The 23,656-nt window shown below is 35.8% G+C and overlaps 1 protein-coding gene across 8 annotated transcripts in view; it reads right to left on the reverse strand.

The window, feature by feature from the left end:
- Positions 1 to 23,656, reverse strand: part of DMD (dystrophin) — a 2,091,067-nt gene that overhangs the window by 1,517,088 nt on the left and 550,323 nt on the right. For all 8 annotated transcript variants that reach the window (XM_055376532.2, XM_055376533.2, XM_055376528.2 and 5 more), the window contains exons 10-11: positions 6,646 to 6,834; positions 5,813 to 5,994 (exon numbers count right to left, since the gene is read on the reverse strand). In XM_055376532.2, the coding sequence (XP_055232507.1) occupies positions 5,813 to 5,994; positions 6,646 to 6,834 (371 nt within the window). The remainder of the gene's footprint in view (positions 1 to 5,812; positions 5,995 to 6,645; positions 6,835 to 23,656) is intronic.

Consider the following 23,656-nt stretch of genomic DNA (forward strand, 5'->3'; position numbering starts at 1 on the left):
CACCATTTTTAGAGCTCCTGAGAAAGTAATTAAAATATTTGGCCCACTTCACTTGATAGAAAAATAGGAACAGAAGATATCTAAGTAGAGGATTACAAAGAAGTTTAGATTTCTACTCTGTCTTAATTTCAGTTAGATCAGTGCTTCTCAAACTTAAACTGATCAGGGATCACATGGGATATTGCTAAACTGCACAATTCTGATTCTGTATGTATCAGAATGAGAGCTGAGAGTCTGCATTTTTAACAAGTTCTCAGGTGACGCTGATGCTACTGGTCCTACACCACCTTGATCTGCAAGTTACTATTGCTTTAACATTATTGGAAGAAGTAAAAAAGAAAAATCAATGAACTTACCAAATTGTGAAATAAAATCACAATTAGGAGTTTGAGATTGTGCACCTCCAAAGCATTTACTGCAACGAATTCAATTCCAAGATTGGAATTACCTGAATAACTTAATTTAGTTGTTCATCTATTCATTCATATATTCAAATGTGCAAACTTCACTGCACTTGGGAGAAAATAACCCACTCATTTGTTCAGCACCTCCTTTTCTCTATCCACTCTCACATATGCCATCTTATTTCCAGAGTCAAATAGACATTTGGGGGGAAAAAAAAAGAGATGAACCATATTTGTTAGATGTATTTTTCTGTCCAGTCAAAGCATTGATGGTGATTCACAATTATTTTCCATGTTATGGCTTGTGTTTCTACCCAGATACTATTCATATCTCTCCTCCTGCTGATATAAACCAAAAAACACAACTTCACTTGGCCTCCTGACTTGCTTTCATTTTTTTCCCTTACCGTCACAGAAGTTTTAGTTTCTGCCTGCATGTCCTAACTACAATTATCAGAAAAGTTGATGGAACTTGCTGTGCTTAACTTTGAGTCCTTATAAAAATGTCAGTAAATCTTTTTTGCTCTCTGCAGGTTGCATTTTTCAATCAAATTAATTAGTTTATTCACAGAGAAGAAAATCTTCTGTTTTCCCTATGCCAGTTGTCTTCTTGCACTTCCACAGTTGGAAGTTGTGTGTTTTTCTTCCCACTTCCTTACCTCCTACCATCCCAAGTGTATTCCACAGCATTAAAAAAAAAATCATTGGCTTACTCCTCTTAAGGGGTTCTAACAAAACCACATCAATATTCTCGTTTTAATCATTATATTATGAAAGGAATGGAACTTAGTTTTCTCCTTTAAATCTTATAAACATTGGTAAAGTTTTGTAATTGACCAGTATCGGCATGTGCCAAACTCGTTTGTGACTAGAGATGTGTTAATAAACTTCTTTATTGTATTAGCTTTTACCTCATCATAAATTTATGTCCATAAAAGCAACAGAATTGGAGAGAAAATACAATAGCAAGGAAAGAATCAAATTAGAGTGTGGTTACGAAGGAGAAAGAAAGGAGGAAGTATCTGTATGGTTATCTTTCCTGACATTCCTTCGTAAGCATATTTTTAAATGTTGCCATTGTGAAAAAATAACTGCAAATGTATTTCTAATCATCCTGCTCATGCTCCCTTATCCCCATACAAAAGAACCACAACTATACTCTTTGGGAAAAAAATGAGTGAGGCAATTAGAAAAGGCTGGAGAAACAAAGTAAAAAACATCTATGAGGGTCAGGTTTGGTAGCTCAGGTCTGTAATCCTGGTACTTTGGGAGGCCAAGGTGGGAGGATCACTTGAGGCCAGGAGCTTGAGACTGGCCTGGGAAACATAGCAAGACCTCATTCCCTGCAAAATTTTTTTTTAAATTTAAAAAATTATATAAAGTTATTATATAAAATATATGAAATATAATTAAATATAAAATTATATAATACTTCATATAGTAAATATAAAATTACATATAAAAAGTGACATGGTATGGTAAAATAGTTAACTGACAGCTCATCATCTTATTTATCACAATAATCTTTCTTTACATTTTATAATAATTTTGCATTCACAAACTAACTTTTTATACCCTATCTCACCTAGTATCTTTTAGAGGTATGTCAGCCTCATAAAACTATTGCTGTTTTACAAAACTATAAAGTAGAGAACATAAAAGAAAAGTATACTGCCCCAGTTCACATAAATAAGTGTTTGAGAAAGCAAGCCCTTATTCCTTAGGCAAACTGGAGAGGATTTTATGTAAGGCAGAAATCAGGGCATGCTATTATCTTTGTATTTTTAATATTTCTTGTTTTGTATAATTGTTGATGGTTTATGGGATAAATATCATTTCCTAGATGCAACTTGAATAATAGTAACTGTGGGCACAAATCGAAGATGTCTATTTCCAAAGGAAAAAGCATTTTTACTGTCAAAAGGATAAAAAAATAGGAACTAAAACTAAACAGAGAAGTGGTTTTTAAATTAACTAAATGGCTAAGATAGTAGAGTATACTTTTATCACAACTACCAGCTGGTCTAAGACACTACTGTGTCTTAACTGGCCAACTTCACTGGCCTAATAACTGTCCTCTCTTCCTCCAGTGGCCTTACTGATAGGTTTTCTTGACCTATCTCTCACCTACATAAAATCTGATGGCTTTGTCTTGCACTTAGTCTAGAATTCAAATCCCTCACTGACACTACAATATGTAATCAGTCTCCTACCTATATTTCAACCCCATCTCAGAACTCAGCCATCTAACTTACCACCCTGCAACTCTCCAGTCCCCCTGGCCTTTTGGTTCCTCCAGCAAGCCAAACTGTCCCTATTTTAGGGCCTTTGCATTAGCTGTTCCTACTCCGTGAACTACACTTCCTTGTGATCTGCAAATAGTGGTACCTTCTTGTCATTCAAATCTCAAACTAAATGGTACCAACCTTCAAAGTCTTACCTGGATCCAAAGTCTAAAGTAGCACCCCCTCAACCATTCTCTATCACATTACATTTTAATCTCTTCAAAAACTATATTCCTATCTGGTATTTTTCTTGTGTTCTTTTTTTTCTTGGCTGCCAGCCTCTACAGAATATGTTTCATGAGATCTGGGGCCAGACCTTGTATGATCATTATTGAGTCTCCAGTGCCATTAATTGTTTTTGATAACATATTCCATTAACATTTCTTCATATAGAGAGATATATGTGTATTTTATATGTGTATATATATATATATATCTCACAATGACTATATATCAAATATAATTTGATGTTGTCATTAGGTTGGTACAAAAGTAATTACAGTTTTTCCCATTACTTACAATGGAAAAAAACATGATTACTTTTGCAGCAACCTAATAGTAAATATGTTGGTAGATAGGATTTATAATTGCTATGTGTAAATGTTCATAGATTTTAGTGATAAGCTTATCTGTATTTACAAGAAGTTTTTAACTTTTGTTATATCAACTTCGAAATTATAGCATAGCTTTGGATATACTTAATATGCCTAGACAAATGTTAATTATCATTTCTCTAATAGCTAAACCAAGGCTTAGGCAGGAAATAGTGGCTTCCGACTGGATCTATCCAAACCCTGTCTTAGGTAGAGAGAGAAAAGAAGTATCGACAAATCCATTCTTGTTTACTAGTAATCTTCTACTCTGAAGTCATCATATATTTAGAAAAAAAATAGGTAATGCTCCAAGTTGAAGCTAATCATTGGAGATAATCCATTATCATGACCATGATATTTTATTTGATATGACCATGATAATTTATTTGAAGCATGAAGTAAAACCTAGATTAGTTTTTTAAAAATACTGACAATACCCTCTTTTCATAATCACGTTTTTTGTTTCCTCTCACAAAATCTTTCAAAAATCAGGTTCAGCAATGTTTACATAATGGCTTATCACATTAGAATTTAATAGGTTTTATGCATGAACACATACATAGTTAGTGAAAGTGGCAAGGAAGACTGTTATTTATAAACTCTCATATTATTTCTGAATTTGTGTTGCTCAAATAATGTTTTGTATATTCATTTTTAAGGAATTTTCCAGAAAAGTCTATGTGATAGATGTGGTTACATGTACGTGTCTCATTTTAAAAACTCTGTGAGATGTTTTAGCAAAAGCTATACCAGCTAGAAGGCTCTCCTTGCCTTCTGGACAATTATTCTAAAAGCTGTAACACGTACCAAAGCTCTTGAATCTTCCCTAAGGACAAACTAATTTTTTATGTCAATCTCAGCTAGGTGGTAATACTGCCATTTTAGCATTTCCATTCTCTAGTGGGATGGGGATGAGGAAATTACACGCACAGAAGTCTAGGTGTCTGTCATCCTTCACTTAATGGCAGATATCCCTTGAAGGGGGGATTTTTTGAATGAACATCTTTTTAAATGTTAGAATCACAGATAAAAGACTTTATGTTTCAGATGAGCAAAGTTGCAATTGTAATTCCAGGAGGAATTCATATTTTCTTGCAACTCAATTTCACACAGCAATTAATTAACTGATTAGTATGAATAATTAATGCCATATTGTTAGTTTTATTGAAAATGGGGAGTATAAGAACATTGAGAGCATTTAGCCTCCAGGAGAGGATGGAAAACTAGAGTGCACAAAGGAGAAGACACTGGTGGCTATTATGGCAAGGACAGTAAAGAGGAGGTTGGATTTTCAAAACTTTCTAATTTTGTTTGAGGTTGCTTTAAGTTCCACAGATCACTGCAAATAGAAGTTCTAACCTGAAGAATGTTGGCATATGACCACAGTAGGCATGTTATATCTTAATATCGATAATAGATGGAGTAAATTAGTGGACCTGGTAAACACTGGGGGTGGGCAGACTCAACAGTTATAATATGATTATTGTACCTCTCACATCTAGGGGTAGTGACAATCATCACCACGATCACAGCAGGCGAATAATATCAATATGCATAGACTAGTATCTCCTGGCTTGGAATACATATATAGTTATGAAACCTCTATCTTACATGTACCTTATTTATTCTTTCAAAAGGCCTGAGCTTAAAAATGTGTTTTCCCCTCCCTAATTTCACACTATAATTTAGTACTGGAATACCAATCCTTCTAGCATATCTAATGAGTTTCCTTGGTCCTATTTTTAAAGCTTTTGAACTTCATAAATAATAGTTAAATAAACTTAAGGCATTTGGACAATTTTTTTTCACTTAATGTATTCAAATCCACAGTTGGCACTTCATTTCTTTTCATTTAAAAATAAATCTATCTTGTCTTGATAGGCTTTACATGAATATACACACCTAACAATATAAATCAAAGCAACATATCCAGAATGATGAGATCTGCTTGTTATCTTTATAAGAAATATATCATTTTTCAGAAATGTCTCAAAACCTCTTTTTTATTAAGTCAATATATATTCTTAAGATAATTCATAGCCATACTGTATTTGAATAAGAATTTCCCAAAACGTTTGAATAATGTTTTTCAAGAGGATTTCCATATATAGATGAGTAACTCTTTAATATTTTCAAGGACTTTTTCTTCAGAAGAGAAGTTTCCTGTCAACTGTAGCTAATAGGTGATTTTATGTACATGATCTCCTGTGCATGCTTCTGGGCCTTTTATAGTTACATTTTAATTTTTGGAGGAAAACCTAGAAAATAATAACTATGACAGAATTTTGGCAAATCTTAAAACATAGTTCTGTAGATAACAGTGCATCTATCTAACATCTGCTCTTTTAGTTATAAAAGTGAAAACCAAAATGTTATTTCCATGAAAATCCAACCACAGTGTCCCTTGAAAGAAAGCTGTGTGCCTTGGGAACAAACTGAGAATCATAACTTAACCATCAAACCACATCAAAATAATCACAAACTTCCAAAACTTGTTAGTCTTCTTAATTAAAAACAAAAAAGGACTTACTTGCTTTGTTTTTCCATGCTAGCTACCCTGAGGCATTCCCATCTTGAATTTAGGAGATTCATCTGCTCTTGTACTTCAGTTTCTTCATCTTCTGATAATTTTCCTGTTCCAATCAGCTTACTTCCCAATTGTAGAATATTACCAACCCGTCCCTGATGGGCTGTCAAATCCATCATGTACCCCTGACAAAGAAGGAAGTTAACAATTGTAATTAGAACTCTAGGTAGATCGGTGTGGTTTTGAGTTTTATTTGTTTGCAGTTTTAAACTTGTGGCCCATTTAGATTTATATTCCCAGTAAAAGAATTTAATTTGTGTTTGCAGAATCCCAAAACCACTTTTAATATGGATTAAGGAAAATTATCTTAAGTCAAGTTCTTCAGAAGCAGGCCCCGAGATAAGGACTTCAGTGCAAGTGATTTATTAAGGAAGAGCTCCCAGGAAGTTCTGCAACGGAGTTGAAGATGGAGGAAAAAGGACAGGGAAGGGAAAGAAGCCAAACGAGAGTGTATCATCTCAGGAAAAGTCTCCCACTGAGAGAAGTTAAGCCCAATACCACACATCGACTCAGGAATGTAAGTAAAGCCTCAGCACTGCCTTGACACAAGAGAAAGGAGTTGGGCTTTCGTATTCCTGTTGGCCAATCAGATGGAAATGCCTTCAATGGATGCCCTCCAAAAGAAAACTTCAAAATCTGACTGTTGGAATCCCAAGCACATCATAATAACTAAATTTCCAAAATGCAAGGATGTAAGAGAGTAATTGAGGAAAAAGGATGACTTGCCATTATAGCAAGTCATATGTTTTGTTTGGTAAATTAACGTTTTAGTTTACCTCATGAGTATGAAACTGTTCTTTCACCACTTCCACATCATTAGAAATCTCTCCTTGTGCTTGCAATGTGTCCTCAGCAGAAAGAAGCCATGATAATACTTCTTCTAAAGCTGTTTGGTAACGGTCCAGGTTTACTTCACTCTCCATCAATGAACTGCCAAATGACTTGTCTTCAGGAGCTTCCAAATGCTGCACAATAAAATAAATTGGGTGTTACACAATTAATGTCTTTGCAGATTGTTCAAGTACATTAAATGATAAATCGAATGAAATATTTCAAATGCTAGGACTGTCCACCTGCATTATCAGACACAGGAAAAGCAGATACAGACAATAGTGAGCTTTCATTTTAACTTCCTCATGCATACATCAATTTTCAAATAGCAGTCAAAATCCACACCAAATTTGTATTCTATTAAAGCTCTTCTAGATTACTGGAAGGAGTAAATTAGTATATCACCTCATGTTGCTTTTTAAATGCTATAAATATTGATCTGTAGGAATGTTCCTCAATTCTTATTTATAATAACTTACATATACATTATCGGAATTATATTTACATACCTTTGCAATGGCATTAAAGGAAATATCTCTTCCTGAGAGGCCCTAGGTAATGAAATATTTCCAAATGTTTACAGACCAGTAAAGGTATCAGTAAGAAAACAAGGAGGTAGGGGAAAGAAAGGCAAAATTTAGAAAGAAAAAAAATACCTCACCCACCCATCTAAAATTTCTAACAGCATAATGACTTCTGTGATTTAGCCTTTATTTCCAGAAGGCCACAATTTAAATAGTAAGACAATATCTTAGAAGAAGTAAAATATGAAGTATGCTTTACCCAATTTAATTAGCAGGATATAAAGTGAGAATGCAAATGGTTGTCTTGGAATTTCTGTCTGGACCCTAAAGCCAAGAGCAAAGTGTACAAAGCATCCATAATTCTAAACAGAAGATCCAGGGTACCTGTTAAAAAATTGCTAAGAAGTGATCACAAAATTGTTCTCACAACCCTTAATCCACTATCTAGCTTAAAGGTGTGTAAGAGCAAGCAAGGAGGTCGATTAGAAAAATCTGGTGAGAAAGGCTTCCTCTGGAGAGGCTGGAGCCCTCCGCGTGGCTCTAACTTCTCCCCATCTGAAGCCAAGTAATAGAGACAGGGTAGTTTACATGAGCTGTAAACCTGGCCATATGTTTGCAGAGATTTGCATGCTATAGGAACCATACTCTCAAGTGATAGGAGAGGCTTCTTGGGATAAACTACATGTCTGCTGCTTTAACCTAAAGGCATTTATCAAGGGCAAAATTTTGAGTAAACTACTAAGTTTGCAGGAGGTTTTGCTTTGGGAGGAGTGTACTCCTTGTAGGTCGCTGGGCTTCAAAAATCCTGAGAACATACTCAAGAGGGACTTTGCTGAGGTCAAGGACATAGGCATACTATTTATGGAGGTGAGCAGAACAAACAAATATTGGAGAAATATTTGTAGAGAAATCTTCTGCATTCCACAAATATTGCAAGCAAGCACGGGGCCCCCTAACCAATAGGGTTTTGTAAAGGAATCAAAAAGCAGTGTAGAACAACAGAAGCTGTTTGGGGGATTTCATAATCTCACCTAGAGAAAACTCAACCTTTGGTGGTTTTCAACTGGTGTGTATGTGCTGCATTTCCTGTCCTTCTCAGTTCTGGGACTTAACCCACTAAGCTGCCAGCACCAACTTACTTGTGCTCTTCTGATAAATGCTCAGATTTTGAAAATTCAATATTTTAAATTTCCCCAACTGTTAAGTCCTTCGAGATGACAAGGCATAGTGGCAGTTATTGCAATGACATTTTCATCAAATGACGCACTCTTTTTCCAGTTTATACAAAAGTGGCAGAGAAAGGTCATCCTGGTAAGTCAAAATCACCCAACTTCATCATATCAAAGAGGGTAAGTGCACTGAAAGGGCTATTTGCATGGAACACTTGTCTAAGAATAAGGCAATTTCTGAAGGTCTTAAGGGTTAGAACAACTTCCATGGTGTATCTCTTCTGTCTCTAAATACTATCAATAATAAATATCAAAGTCAGCATTAACGGGGAAAATGACATAAAGGCAGCCTGAGAGATGTGCGCAGGTGGAACCAGCTTCACGTTTGTGCAACCTGAGCAGTTGCACAGGGCCCTGAGCGCAGAAGAAACACATGCCTCTATTATCTGCTGATACTATTCTGAAATTGTAAATAATTTTACTTTTGAATTTGTGTTTTAGAAGTGAAGTCCAATGGGCAATGAAGGATGCACATAAGCAGAGGAGACAGGTGGTATAATATGTGTGTCTGTCCTATTTGCATATAGCATTTTCAATGCCCTAGAAGCACAGAAGTCTGGTGAGCTCACAGTAAGTTTAGTAAGATTCAAAGAATATGGCGTAAGTGTGTTATGTCTATAACTGAGTAAACAAGGTTGCTGGCAGCCCTGGGAGATAATGCTTCCTATCTGAACCAGACCCTGCTTCAAATGAAGAAAGAAGGTAATTTTTTCAAGAAAATACAAACGACCAAGAAACCCTATCATATCCTTTCCTACTCCTGTTATGTTCCTATATGAACCAACCACTTATGCTGAAATTGATGATATAGAAAGAAAGGGAATCTTGTGACTTTGGGAGTTACCTAGCCCCGCATAAGCCTTACTTTCTGCTTCTGTAAAATGGGAACAATAATACTTCCATAATAAGATTGTGGTAAGAATTAAAGAGTGCATAATACACTTCACAGAGTGATCTTGTATAACAACTAAATAAAGTATGTTACGGCTGTAATTATTATCAAATTCCTGTGCATATATAAGAAGTGTTTTGAAGCATAAATTGCCCCAAGATTACCTTCTTAAGTCACTGTTCAGGTTTCAGGAGATGGAAAATTATTGTCGAAAATACGCCCCCAAAAATGTGTAAGAGCAAACATTATTTAACCCTTTTTGAAATCTGAACCTCAACCTAGCTCGTATTTAAGAGTTCTTAAAAATCATTAACAATCCTGAGTTCAAATAATCTTCTCCAAACGAAGCATTGTAAACAGCACTAATACTCAAGTAACACAATACTTTACACTGTGCAATTTGAATCAAAATATTAAACACTTTATGATTTATTGATATTTACACAGGATTGAATTTTGGAAGAAAATATTAAAAGGTGTATCCTTATACTCAAGGACATGACATCTAGTACTCAAATTCCGAACCTAAATATTTTGTCTGAGGATGTGCATAAAACAAAAACATTTCAAAGACAGCCTTCTTAAAGCTAAATTCAAATCTGAATAAGCTATACAAAATTTTATATTTATATCCATAAATTCAACTATATATATACAGAATTATAATCAAAATTTTAATTTAAGATCTGAGTAATTATTTGTCTAGATAGACTATTGTTTCTCAAATTGTAAGTCAGAATCCATTCATGGTTCATAAAATCATGTTAGGTTATGAATAGGAATATTTTAAAATTAAACAGAAAAATATTAGTCTGTGTCACTTATATAATACTAACAATTATTGTCTCAATTTTTGTTTCAGATGTGCATATGGGTTTATTTAGATATGTATATGTATATATGTTCTAAGGTGAGATTAAACTTTTTTCTGCAGTTTGTAAAACAAAATTGGAAATGGCTCTAGAATTTCAGACTAAGCAAACTGACGAAAACAGAAATTTGCCTGAATTCTACATTTGTATATTTTCCAAAGAGACCTTGGAATAAAAGACATTTTAAAATAAAACCATGTTTAATCTGAGAATTTGGAAATAAAGATATATAAAGAGGCTTATGCTTTGTTTCAGCACCCCAAAATATGTTTTCATCATCACAGAATTTTACATTGTACCTAAGATGGAGATCACTTCACACATGTCATGGCATCAAATGAAGAGATTTTCTAGGAAAGTTGATTTTTGTTCTTTATAGATCTATTCATAAGAAAGATAGACCCCAATCGTTTCATGAATGAAGATGCCAGTATCATCAACTGGAACTAATTATTTTTCCTATGCTTCAATACTATTTTGTCTTTATGACAGTAGTTTATGTTTCTCTTCAGTACATTGGGCAAATAATGATTATGATGACAGGCATAACAGTGAATGGATGAAACGATTCTGGTTTTTTTTTTTTTTCCAAAATTGAGTACACTCAAATTTATTCAACGTTATCCACAGACTTCAGAGGCTTAATTACTGCCTGTTAGATTGAGGAAGTATTAGATATCGTCACCTATGTTCCTTGAAGACATTGCTCATTAAAAAAGGTGGAAGAGGCCGTGCGCGGTGGCTCACGCCTGTAATCCCAGCACTTTGGGAGGCTGAGGCGGGCGGATCACGAGCTCAGGAGATCGAGACCATCTTCGCTAACACGGTGAAACCCCGTCTCTACTAAAAATACAAAAAATTAGCCGGGCGCGGTGGGGGCGCCTGTAGTCCCAGTTACTCGGGAGGCTGAGGTAGGAGGAGAATGGCGTGAACCCGGGAGGCGGAGCTTGCAGTGAGCCGAGAAAGCGCCACTGCAGTCCGGCCTGGGCAAAAGAGCGAGACTCCGTCTCTTTAAAAAAAAAAAAAAGGTGGAAGAGTGGAAAGGAGAAAGGTAAAAAAATGAGGGATGATAAATGACTGTTTTATTCCAGCAATGTCTAGAAAAATCTCTAGACACTCATTTCTGGAGACAATTTCTAGTCATAATTTCTACTCGTAGAATTTCTCTGACTAGAAATTGTTCTAATAAAGTACACAGCCATAGCCTTGATACTTCTCAATATATAAATATATTTTAAAATCCAGTTTACTATCTGTCTGATCTTGGGTATTTAACCTCTCTGCATCTCAGTTACCCCATCTATAAAACAAGAAAAATAAAAATATACGTAGGTAAGGTTGCTGGAAAGATTAGATGAGATAGTGCATATAAAATGCTAAGCACATTCTAGATCCCAAGAAATGCTCTGCAATGCCTGTGTTATGGGGGCCAATGTTCATTGAAATGGTAAATGATTTTTAAGAGGAAACAGTTGAATGAGCTCTGTGTGTTTCTGGAAGCCTGATTTGGGAAATTCAAACTGAGATAAGTAATCAAGTGGCTACATGTAGGTAGTGAAACCAGCAGTCCAGCAAACCACAAAGCTCTTAGAAAAAATAGCTGGGACACTATGAGAGGGCACAGTCTATCACTGAGCAGTTTTATATCACTGATAAAATGGATTTTGGCAATTTATCTAAATTCAGCCTTGAAGTATGATACGAGTTTTAACCTGGTTCAAAAACAGTTTTATTGGTCTTGAATGCATAAATGCTTCAAGAACATTTGAAAATTTTATCCTTCTAACAGACAGGACCCTCAGCTGCAAGTCTGTTGGAATACCCTGCCATGTGAGGTGTCAGTGTGCCCCTGCTGGGGGAGCCAAGATGGCCGAATAGGGAGGAGCCAAGATGGCCGAATAGGAACAGCTCCGGTCTACAGCTCCCAGCGTGAGCGACGCAGAAGACGGGTGATTTCTGCATTTCCATCTGAGGTACCGGGTTCATCTCACTAGGGAGTGCCAGAGAGTGGGCGCAGGTCAGTGGGTGCGCGCACCGAGTGCGAGACGAAGCAGGGCGAGGCATTGCCTCACTTGGGAAGCGCAAGGGGTCAGGGAGTTCCCTTTCCGAGTCAAAGAAGGGGGTGACGAACATTTGAAAATTTTATCATTCTCAGTTCATTTAAATGTATCATACTTCTTTTTTATGGAGTCTAAGTCAATGCATGGATGGTGAATTTTTTGGTGTATTCTATAATCTTTTTACCCCTCAGTAAAAGATTATTTCCAAGATAAAGGATTACAGAGGGATAACCAAGCGGTTCTTTCACTAAATAACAGAAGAGCAGTTCTGAACAACCAGGATTAGTACCTGGAAATGTTCTTGACACATTTCCGCTGTGTTTTCTCAAAGATATACCAGGGTACTATTCAAAGCATAAAAATGATTACTGAAGTGATTTATGAGAAATTAATCCATCATGCAACACTGTACATGACATTCAATCTAATGACACTATTAAATAGGTAATTTTTAATATTGATAGGGCCTGAAATTGAGTTCAAAGTTAAGCCCTAATGAGGATTTAGGAAAAATCATGGCCTGCTGTTAGGGCAACAATAAACAACAAATACAACTACTACCGCATATATAACAGCAATAACAACAGCTGCCATTATTTATTGAGTACTTAGTGTCGGTCAATTTGCTAATCACTTAATATGCATTATATCATTTTTCACTACAACAGATCAGGGTGATAGAGATTAGTAGGATGAGGAAATGGAAATAGAAAAATTAGATCACTTGCCAAAGGTCACAAAGGTAACTGGTGGTTCTGGGACTTAAAACCAGGTTGTGTGGATTCCAAAACACGTCTTTATCCCAATATAATCAATCTCTTTAAATGAAGAAAATGAATTAAGAGTCTAAGCAACAGCACTTTTACAAAATATCCTAATATAACTTTTTTTTTTTCTGTTTTTTTGTGATGGAGTTTTGCTCTTCCTGCCCAGGCTGGAGTGCAAAGGTGGGATCTCGGCTCACTGCAGCCTCTCCCTTCTGGGTTCAAGCCATTCTCCTGCCTCAGCCTCCCGAGTAGCTGGGATTACAGGCACACGCCACCACACCGGGCTAATTTTTATATTTTTAATAGAGACAGGGTTTCAACACGTTGGCCAGGCTGGTCTCAAACTCCTGACCTCAGGTCATCCGCCCACCTCAGCCTCCCAAAGTGCTGGGATTACGGGTGTGAGCCACGGTGTCTGGCCCTCATATAACTTCTTAAAAATAAGTCAAAGTGTATTTTTCCTTAATTTCCACAAATTCAATCAATGGTTTGGAAGCTACTAGGAAAATACCTCGTCTTCATTACGTTACTGAGTAGGAAATCAAATGTCAAGTCTAAATAACGCATGCAAGTCACAGACACTGATATCACACTGCGGAAGATACCAGAATACCAGAAAGACAGCAATGGGATACAGCCCAGATGGTAGTACAGACCCGGTAAGTCCTCCATTATCCATGATGTCCTTATTTCACACTGCATGTCTATATCAAAACATCTCATGTACCCCATAAATATGTACACCTACTATGTAGCCACAAAAATTTAAAAAATAATTTTAACAGTTTTTTAAAAACATAAACAGAAAAAGAAGTCAGAAGAAGCTGAGCAAAAAATAAAGCTAATAAATTCTTTCTAAAAGAAGGCATGTGTCAAGTCCACCATTTGAACTCTGTGCCTTCTGTTAATCCTATGATTTGCCTTTGATGTTAAATGTCAGCAAATTTAACATTCTTCACTATTGCAGAACCACTCACAGAAATGCTACATTGTGCCTCGGATGCTCCGTTTAAGAAGACAAAAATGGGTATCATATGTACACATATAGGGTATTTTAGTTTTTAAAAATCTCATTCTATAGCCTATTAAACAAAAGGTTCTAGAGCCAAAAACATTAATCTTTTTTTTATACTTTAAATACTAGGGTACATGTGCACAACGTTCAGGTTTGTTACATATGTATACATGTGCCATGATGGTGTGCTGCACCCATTAACTCGTCATTTAGCATCAGGTATATCTCCTAATGCTATCCCTCCCTCCTCCCCCCACCCCACTACGGGACCCAGTGTGTGATGTTCCCCTTCCTGTGTCCAAGTGTTCTCATTGTTCAATTCCCACCCATGAGTGAGAACATGTGGTATTTGGTTTTTTGTCCTTGTGTTACCTTGCTGAGAATGATGGTCTCCAGCTTCATCCATGTCTCTACAAAGGACATGAACTCATCCTGTTTTATGGCTGCATAGTATTTCATGGTGTATATGTGCCACATTTTCTTAATCCAGTCTATCATTGATGGACATTTGGGTTGGTTCCATGTCTTTGCTATTGTGAATAGTGCCGCAATAAACATACGTGTGCATCTGTCTTTATAGCAGCATGATTTTTAATCCTTTGGGAATATACCCAGTAATGGGTATATTACTGTAATGGGATATAATGGGATGGCTGGGTCAAATGGTATTTCTAGTTCTAGATCCTTGAGGAATTGCACACTGTCTTCCACAATGGTTGAACTAGTTTACAATGCCGTGAACAGTGTAAAAGTGCTCTTATTTCTCCACCTCCTCTCCAGCACCTGTTGTTTCCTGACCTTTTAATGATTACCATTCTAACTGTGTGCAATGGTATCTCATTGTGGTTTTCATTTGCATTTCTCTGATGGCCATTGATGATGAGCATTTTTTTCATGTGTCTGTTGGCTGCATCAATGCCTTCTTTTGAGAAGTGCTCACTTTTTGATAGAGTTGTTTTTTTCTTGTAAATTTGTTTGAGTTCATTGTAGATTCTGGATATTAGCCCTTTGTCAGATGAGTAGATTGCAAAAATTTTCTCCCATTCTGTAGGTTGCCTGTTCACTCTGATGGTAGTTTCTTTTGCTGTGCAGAAGCTCCTTGGTTTAATTAGATCCCATTTGTCAATTTTGACTTCTGTTCCCATTGTTTTTGGTGTTTTAGACATGAAGTCCTTGCCCATGCCTATGTCTTGAAAGGTATTGCCTAGGTTTTCTTCTAGGGTTTTTATGGTTTTAGGTCTAACATTTAAGTCTTTGATCGATCTTGAATTTATTTTTGTATAAGGTGTAAGGAAGGGATCCAGTTTCAGCTTTCTACATATGGCTAGCCAGTTTTCCCAGCACCATTTATTAAATAGGGAATCCTTTACCCATTGCTTGTTTTTGTCAGGTTCGTCAAAGATCAGATATTTGTAGATATGTGGCATTATTTCTGAGGGCTTTGTTCTGTTCCATTGGTCTATATCTCTGTTCTGATACCAGTACCATGCTGTTTTGGTTACTGTAGCCTCGTAGTATATTTTGAAGTCAGGTAGCGTGATGACTCCAGCTTTCTTCTTTTGGCTTAGGATTGACTTGGCAATGTGGGCTCTTTTTTGGTTCCATATGAACTTTAAAGTAGTTTTTTCCAGTTCTGTGAAGAAAGTCATTGGTAGCTTGATGGGGATGGCATTGAATCTATAAATTACCTTGGGCAGTATGGCCATTTTCACAATATTGATTCTTCCAATCCATGAGCATAGAATGTTCTTCCATTTGTTTGTATCCTGTTTTATTTCGTTGAGCAGTGGTTTGTAGTTCTCCTTGAAGAGGTCCTTCACATCCCTTGTAAGTTGGATTCCTAGGTATTTTATTCTCTTGGAAGCAATTGTGAATGGAGTTCGCTCACAATTTGCCTCTCTGTTTGTCTGTTATTGGTGTATAAGAATGCTTGTGATTTTTGCACGTTGATTTTGTATCCTGAGACTTTGCTGAAGTTGCTTATCAGCTTAAGGAGATTTTGGGCTGAGACAATGGGGTTTTCTAGATATACAATCATGTCGTCTGCAAACAGGGACAATTTGACTTCCTCTTTTCCTAATTGAATACCCTTTATTTCCTTCTTCTGCCTGATTGCCCTGGCTGGAACTTCCAACACTATGTTGAACAGGAGTGGTGAGAGAGGGCATCCCTGTCTTGTGCCAGTTTTCAAAGGGAATGCTTCCAGTTTTTGCCCATTCAATATGATAGTGGCTGTGGGTTTGTCATACATAGCTCTTATTATTTTGAGATACGTCCCATCAATACCTAATTTATTGAGAGTTTTTAGCATGAAGGGTTGTTGAATTTTGTCAAAGGCCTTTTCTGCATCTATGGAGATAATCATGTGGATTTTATCTTTGGTTCTGTTTATATGCTGCATTACATTTATTGATTTGTGTGTGTTGAACCAGCCCTGCATCCCAGGGATGAAGCCCACTTGATCATGGTGGATAAGCTTTTTGATGTGCTGCTGGATTCGAATTGCCAGTATTTTATTGAGGATTTTTGCATCAATGTTCATCAAGGATATTGGTCTAAAATTCTCTTTTTTTTGTTGTGTCTCTGCCAGGCTTTGGTATCAGGATGCTTCTGGCCTCATAAAATGAGTTAGGGAGGATTCCCTCTTTTTCTATTGATTGGAATAGTTTCAGAAGGAATGGTACCAACTCTTCCTTGTACCTCTGGTAGAATTCGGCTGTGAATCCTTCTGGTCCTGGACTTTTTTTGGTTGGTAGGCTATTAATTATTGCCTCAATTTCAGAGCCAGTTATTGGTGTATTCAGGGATTCAACTTCCTGGTTTAGTCTTGGGAGGGTGTATGTGTCCACGAATTTATTCATTCCTTCTAGATTTTCTAGTTTATTTGCGTAGAGGTGTTTATAGTATTCTCTGATGGTAGTTTGTATTTCTGTGGGATCGGTGGTGATAGCCCCTTTATCATTTTTTATTGCGTCTATTTGATTCTTCTCTCTTATTAGTCTTGCTAGTGGTCTATCAATTTTGTTGATCATAACCAGCTCCCGGATTCATTGATTTTTTGAAGGGTTTTTTGTGTCTCTATTTCCTTCCGTTCTGCTCTGATCTTAGTTATTTCTTGCCTTCTGCTAGCTTTTGAATGTGTTTGCTCTTGCTTCTCTAGTTCTTTTAATTGTTATGTTAGGGTGTCAATTTTAGATCTTTCCTGCTTTCTCTTGTGGGCATTTAGTGCTATAAATTTCCCTCTACACACTGCTTTAAATGTGTCCCACAGATTCTGGTATGTTGTGTCTTTGTTCTCATTGGTTTCAAAGAACATCTTTATTTCTGCCTTCATTTCGTTATGTACCCAGTAGTCATTCAGCAGCAGGTTGTTCAGTTTCCATGTAGTTGAGTGGTTTTGAGTGAGTTTCTTAATCCTGAGTTCTAGTTTGATTGCACTGTGTTCTGAGAGACAGTTTGTTATAATTTCTGTTATTTTACATTTGCTGAGGGGTGCTTTAACTTCCAACTATGTGGTCAATTTTGGAAGAAGTGTGATGTGGTGCTGAGAAGAATGTACATTCTGTTGATTAGGGGTGGAGAGTTCTGTAGATGTCTATGAAGTCCGCTTGTTGCAGAGCTGAGTTCGGTTCCTGGATATCCTTGTTCACATTCTGTCTCACTGATCTGTCTAATGTTGTCAGTGGGGTGTTAAAGTCTCCCATTATTAATGTATGGGAGTCTAAGTCTCTTTATAGGTCTCTAAGGACTTGCTTTATGAATCTGGGTGCTCCTGAATTGGGTGCATATATATTTAGGATAGTTAGCTCTTCTTGTTGAATTGATCCCTTTACCATTATATAATGGCCTTCTTTGTCTCTTTTGATCTTTGTTGGTTTAAAGTCTGTTTCATCAGACACTAGGATTGCAACCCCTGCCTTTTTTTGAAAAACATTAATCTTAATTCCTACATTAAAAAAATGGCTCTGGCAAAGATTGCTCATCCTCCAATATGTCAATATGTATCTTTCTTCACCCTTTAGGTAGTATTAGAAAGTTTAGGAGACAATTTGGCTATCTAGAAATGTCACTACAGTTCCCACTTTCCCTTGCAGTTAGATGTGGCATGTAACCAAGTACTGGCCAGTTGGATATAACTCATCCAACTTCGTCATTAAGACCTAAACGGGCATAGATATGCTCTCTTCTTCGTCCTCCCTCCTGAAGGTCGTGATACACACATGAAGCTGGTGAGCTATCCTCGACCGTGACTACGAAGACAGCATCCAGGCAGATGACCGAAAAACTGGGCAAAAGTACTATGGATCCCTGAATGAGCAGAGACTCCCTACAAGGCCTCCATCACTCCCATCTACACCACACTTAAGAGATGTAAGTCTGAAAGAGAAATAAACTCATTTTTTATTTCATCCATCCTTGTGTTTTTGTTAGTGCCACGAAACCTACAGCCATCTAATACACTGATATACTCTAATTTTCTAGCAGCTGAGATTTTACTATAAAAATGTATCTGTAAAAGCTTATATGTGATTTTAAAATAAACTTTCTACTATAAAATCAGATGTCTCTCTGAAACTATACTCTCTCTTTCTAAAACATACTCTCAATGAAGGTTCCAGTCATTTTGCTTCATCATTTTTTAAGTCACATACCTTTAGATATTACACTAACCCTTGCATTGTAGGAAGGCGGGGACAATGACCCCGTGCCTAACAGCACAGCACACAGATAATAAATGTTTACTAAATTGTTTGGGGTAATTTTAATTTCTCATTAAAGGTCATTTGTGCTTCCAATTTCAGGTTTTATATAAAATATGTTTTAACCAATCACTACCTTGAAAATGGAGTAATATGGCATAAAATATTCATAGTTTTAAATATATGTCTTCCCATTATTCCTATTCATATTTCATATGTGTGTATACATATATACATATTCACATACATATACAGTATACAAACTTATATGTGTGTGTGTGTGTTTTCTTCCTCTAATTTCTCTAATTCTACCATTTATATCTTTGGGTATACCTTTACTTTCTAAATTATTTTATATTTTATTCCTTTATTTTTTCCTGAACTTCACCTGAGACTTTCTGTCTTGGCTATTATAATCCACACAATAGAACCTTTCTCATAAAATCAAGAAGGAAGAACAAGAAATAAGCACTGTTATGGCAAATTCTCCTAAACCAATGCAAGGTCAGAGAGAAAATAATAGAAGATTTAGAGAAATGTACCTAGAACAATTTAATAACCCAATATAAAAGATTTCTTTTTAAAAGCAAGTTTATAATAAAATTTTCATAAGCAACAATAAAAAATCTTTCTCAGAAATTTATTAGATGGCACGTGAAAGACGTCTAGCCTAGTGATTTCTTTGTTCTTATTGTTTCATATAGTTCTTACAAACACCCTAAAAGGGGGACCTATTTCCAAGATAAGGATGAGGAAATCGAAGTCACACCTATGAGGTGTGGGAGGAAAAATGGGATCCCCAGTAAACCAACCGACATTCCTTGGCTGACAGAGATTCATAAAGTCCAGAGAAGAAGGATGAACATAATAACTCTATACTGTTTGGTGGATGTTTCAATAATTTTAAAAGTCAGTATTTGGTTGGAATTCATATGAGTTGGTAATTGAAACAAGATTTTGTAGAAGTACTAAATTTAATTTAAAATAGGATAGTTACAAAATGTCTCAGAAGACCAAATAAATTCTTAATGTTATTTTCCTTAATCCTAAGTTTAACAATGTATTAATTTTCAAATACGTCTCATGCAAAAACACCATCTTATTTATTTTAATCAGTCATTTATAAATAGGAAAAAAATGATTCGCTGGATACTTTTAAAATGCAAAATAATTCAGAAGTAAACTGCTTTAGACAAGTGGTTTTTACTTACCAAAAAAATCAAAACAAAATACACATATCTCGTGAAAACTTATTATTTCAAATTGACATATACTGTCACTTAAATAATATTCCTCTAGAATGACCGTAGTCCATAGAGTTTGTAATTGCATATACAAATTAATTGTGAGCTATGAAGAGAATCTAAACATATATATTCCCATGTAGCCAGTTTTGGAATTTTGCTTTTTTTCTCATCATTTATAATATTCTTAGCTATGTACTCATTTATTCCACAAGTCTATATGTAAAGAAATTAGAAGTTAGCACAAGAGATGTCCCCAAAATATAGAAACTTATCTACACTTACACTAATCCTAGCTTCTTCATGTTTCAGTGAAAATCTTATTCTTCCTTTTATTTGATCCAAGACTCCTTAACCTTAAGCTTTTTTCTGTAAAGGGCTAGATAATAGGTATCTTCAATTTTGCAGACCACTAAAGACCAGATGCCCCCACTCAGCTCCATCACTGCAAATTGTAGCCCCAAAGCATCTGGAGATAATACATTAAGTGAATAAACATGGATGTGTTCCAATAAAACTTTATTTACAAAAATCAGGTAGCAAGTCTATTTTCACCCTCAGGCCATAGATTGCTATCTCCTGATGATGAAATTGCTTCCCACATTTAAACTAATTTCTCTGCACTTCTCACTGTTGATTATCTTTCCTCTCTCCAATCTCTTCCCCCTCCAATTGATTCTCATTGGTCACTTTCCCACTCTATTGCATGTCCAAGCTAGCCATCTCTAAAATCTCACCGCCCTCCCCTGCCCAACCTCCATTGCTGTATATAACAATGTCTCAAAGAAATCATGCTGCATAAAACCAGTGGCCGCATTCGGGAAACTTTAAGTCGGCCTCACTTTGGAGTAAAATAAACATGAGGTCAAATTCAGTTTCTGGAATTTATAGGTAGTGTGTACTTGAACTTGGCAAAGTTTTTTAATTTCACACTCTTGGTACACACCTGAAAATACATATGATACTAATTTAGAGGGTAAATGTAAGGCTCACAGATAACATACAGAGATTGTATTAACATTCAGCATCACCCTTTGCCGTTCAACTTTTATAAAATCACTTTCATTGCCTCATTGTTTTTATTTAGTGCAACCCAGAATAGAGAACTAACAATAACAAAGAGGAGTTTGGTTCAATTAGATTTTAGGTTGTAAAAATATTCTACTAAATTGACACATCTTTTCTAACTAGGTAAATTTTCTCCAAGGACATTAGCTATATTCCCCTCCTTAACGTACACAAGTTGCTTGGTTTATCCCGTTACCTTTCACGTATATCACTAAATTCTATGTGCTTTCTCTTTAATTATGTTACATACCTTTGTCTTTTTTCCTTATTCCTTAAACAAAGATGTGGTATATCCTTCATAAGGGAGAGAAATCCTTATGGGGGAACTAATTGGTAGCTTCCTGTCTCTACTTCTTGGGCATCTATAGTGCTTCTGTGGGATAGTTTCATTATTAAAATTAGGGAAATAATATAAATAACTAGTGAGCTAATTAGGAAGACAATTATAAGGGTGTGATTGTGGAAATGGGGAAGTTCTTTTATGAGAGGTGATGTAGCATCTCGGAAGCCTCACGACAGTAGACAGTTTATTTTGTTCAGCGCCTGACATACAATATAACATACTATATGTTTGTTGAATAAAATAATGTGTCGCTTAGCATATGACATGTAACAATATTCCATTTTACCTCATACTGATATGAGGACATTTTTTTTCCTAAGAGAATTAGACCAAAGCATCTTTCCATGACAGAGCAGGGACAAGAAATGACACAAACTCCACTTCTGTTTATTTCACTTACTGCCTTCTTCAATGCAGTGTTGGCTTCCCTATTCAAGGAAAGAGATTCTTGGTTAAGGACTTCAGAGCCTACCATTTCAAAGAATGGTATTAATTCTTGGGAAGACTCTGGTAGATTTCATTAACACCTGCAAATTCCACCCTCTGCCTCAAGGAAAGTAATAAAAGTCCTCTATCCTGTTGGCTGAAAGCAATGGGAAGTTCTTCAATTTTATCATTGGCTCCTAATAGGAGCAATCATGCTTCAGCGTGTGTATCTCTGTGTCCTATAGACAATTAAAGCTTTTGATCTTACGGTTCATAGAACTGAGAAGAACGCAGTAAGTCTTTTGCATTACAGAAAAATAAAAGTATGAAACCTTTTGATAAGTTTCCATCTCTTGTTATACTAACATTTCTTCTCATATTTTCAAGTAAAAAAACTCAAAATCAGGGTGGGCTAAGTGATAAGAGCAATCACTTCTGATTTGGTGAAGATACTAAAAGAGGGTTAAAGGATATGTACAGATATGTGTATATTACAAACTGAGGCAATGGAAGCATGAGCAGAAAAGCGAAACAGAACCCTAAGGGAGGTTAACATAGAAAGTATATGTCCTAAAGTCATAAACAGAGACAAAACCTCACTGAAAGTTTTCACTTATAATATTTTTAAACATATTTGACATTTCTTTCCATTTATTTTCTGTAGGTATGGAATATTTTATAACTGACCTATTTATAATGGGACTACCACCAAATATCCATGTTTAAAATGCTCTCTCCATAGCATGAATGTCTTATAAAATCTAGTCTCTTTCTTAATATTGTTAATACAGAAGCTTCTCCTTGAAAGATTGAAGGTTTTTTTACTGCTTTTGGAAATAATTTGAGAAATAACATAGTACTCACAGCCACTTGCCAACCTGAAAATGTTCAGCATTTATGTAACACTTGACTTTTTCAAAAATAAAGTACATAACTCAATCTTCTCAACTACTTTGCCGTGAGATGTCCAGAACATTTCTGTGTAGTAAAATAAATTTCCTAGGTTACTCTGATTTTGCTGAAAAAGATTTTAAGTATTCTACTACTTAAGATAATATAATCTATAAACACACTTTAGTGTTCATATGCATAGCAGCACATCAAGAGCACCAGAAACGCTAATAAATGAGAGAGGCCTGACATTATGCATCCTATTAAGGATCTCTGATTTTTCACAGAAGATATCAAGTACCATATATTATATCAAATTATCTGAAAACCTGTATATTAAAAATTGGTAAAGTTTATTTCTTTCTTAATTCTTAAATAAGCCTGTGAAGAGACATTATAATATGTCCTTCTAGAACCCCAGTTCATCGTGGGTATCTCCTAAGTGGGTGCTGTCCACTGTGTAGACTGTGCTTTAAATTATAATGCTGTCTTCATCATCTAAATTCTTTTAGAATTTACCACCAGAACTGAAGTATAGTGAATTAAGTGTTTACCATTTGTGAGGGATGGTGTAATCACTCCACTAAATCATCTAATTTAACTTCACAACATAAGGGATGATTATTCTCTACATTTTACTATGAGGAGACCTGATTCATAAAGTTCAGAAACTTGCCCAAGGTCGAAGAGCTAATAAAAAGCAGAGATGGGAACTGAATTCAGTATCTGTCTCACGAAATCCTGAATATTAACTTGTTGCCAGACTTTTTTGTAATAACTCAAGGGGAAGAAACATTTCCCAGAGATAGCTAGATTTATAAAATTTAATTTAAAAATCGAAATATAATAATGTGTTATATTTTATGTGAATGTGATCATTCTAAGTCTGTCATACACTCACAGAATTGTGGATAGATTTCTTTGA

The sequence above is a fragment of the Gorilla gorilla genome, chromosome X, assembly GCF_029281585.2.
Source record: "Gorilla gorilla gorilla isolate KB3781 chromosome X, NHGRI_mGorGor1-v2.1_pri, whole genome shotgun sequence".
In the NCBI taxonomy this organism is placed as follows: domain Eukaryota; kingdom Metazoa; phylum Chordata; class Mammalia; order Primates; family Hominidae; genus Gorilla; species Gorilla gorilla.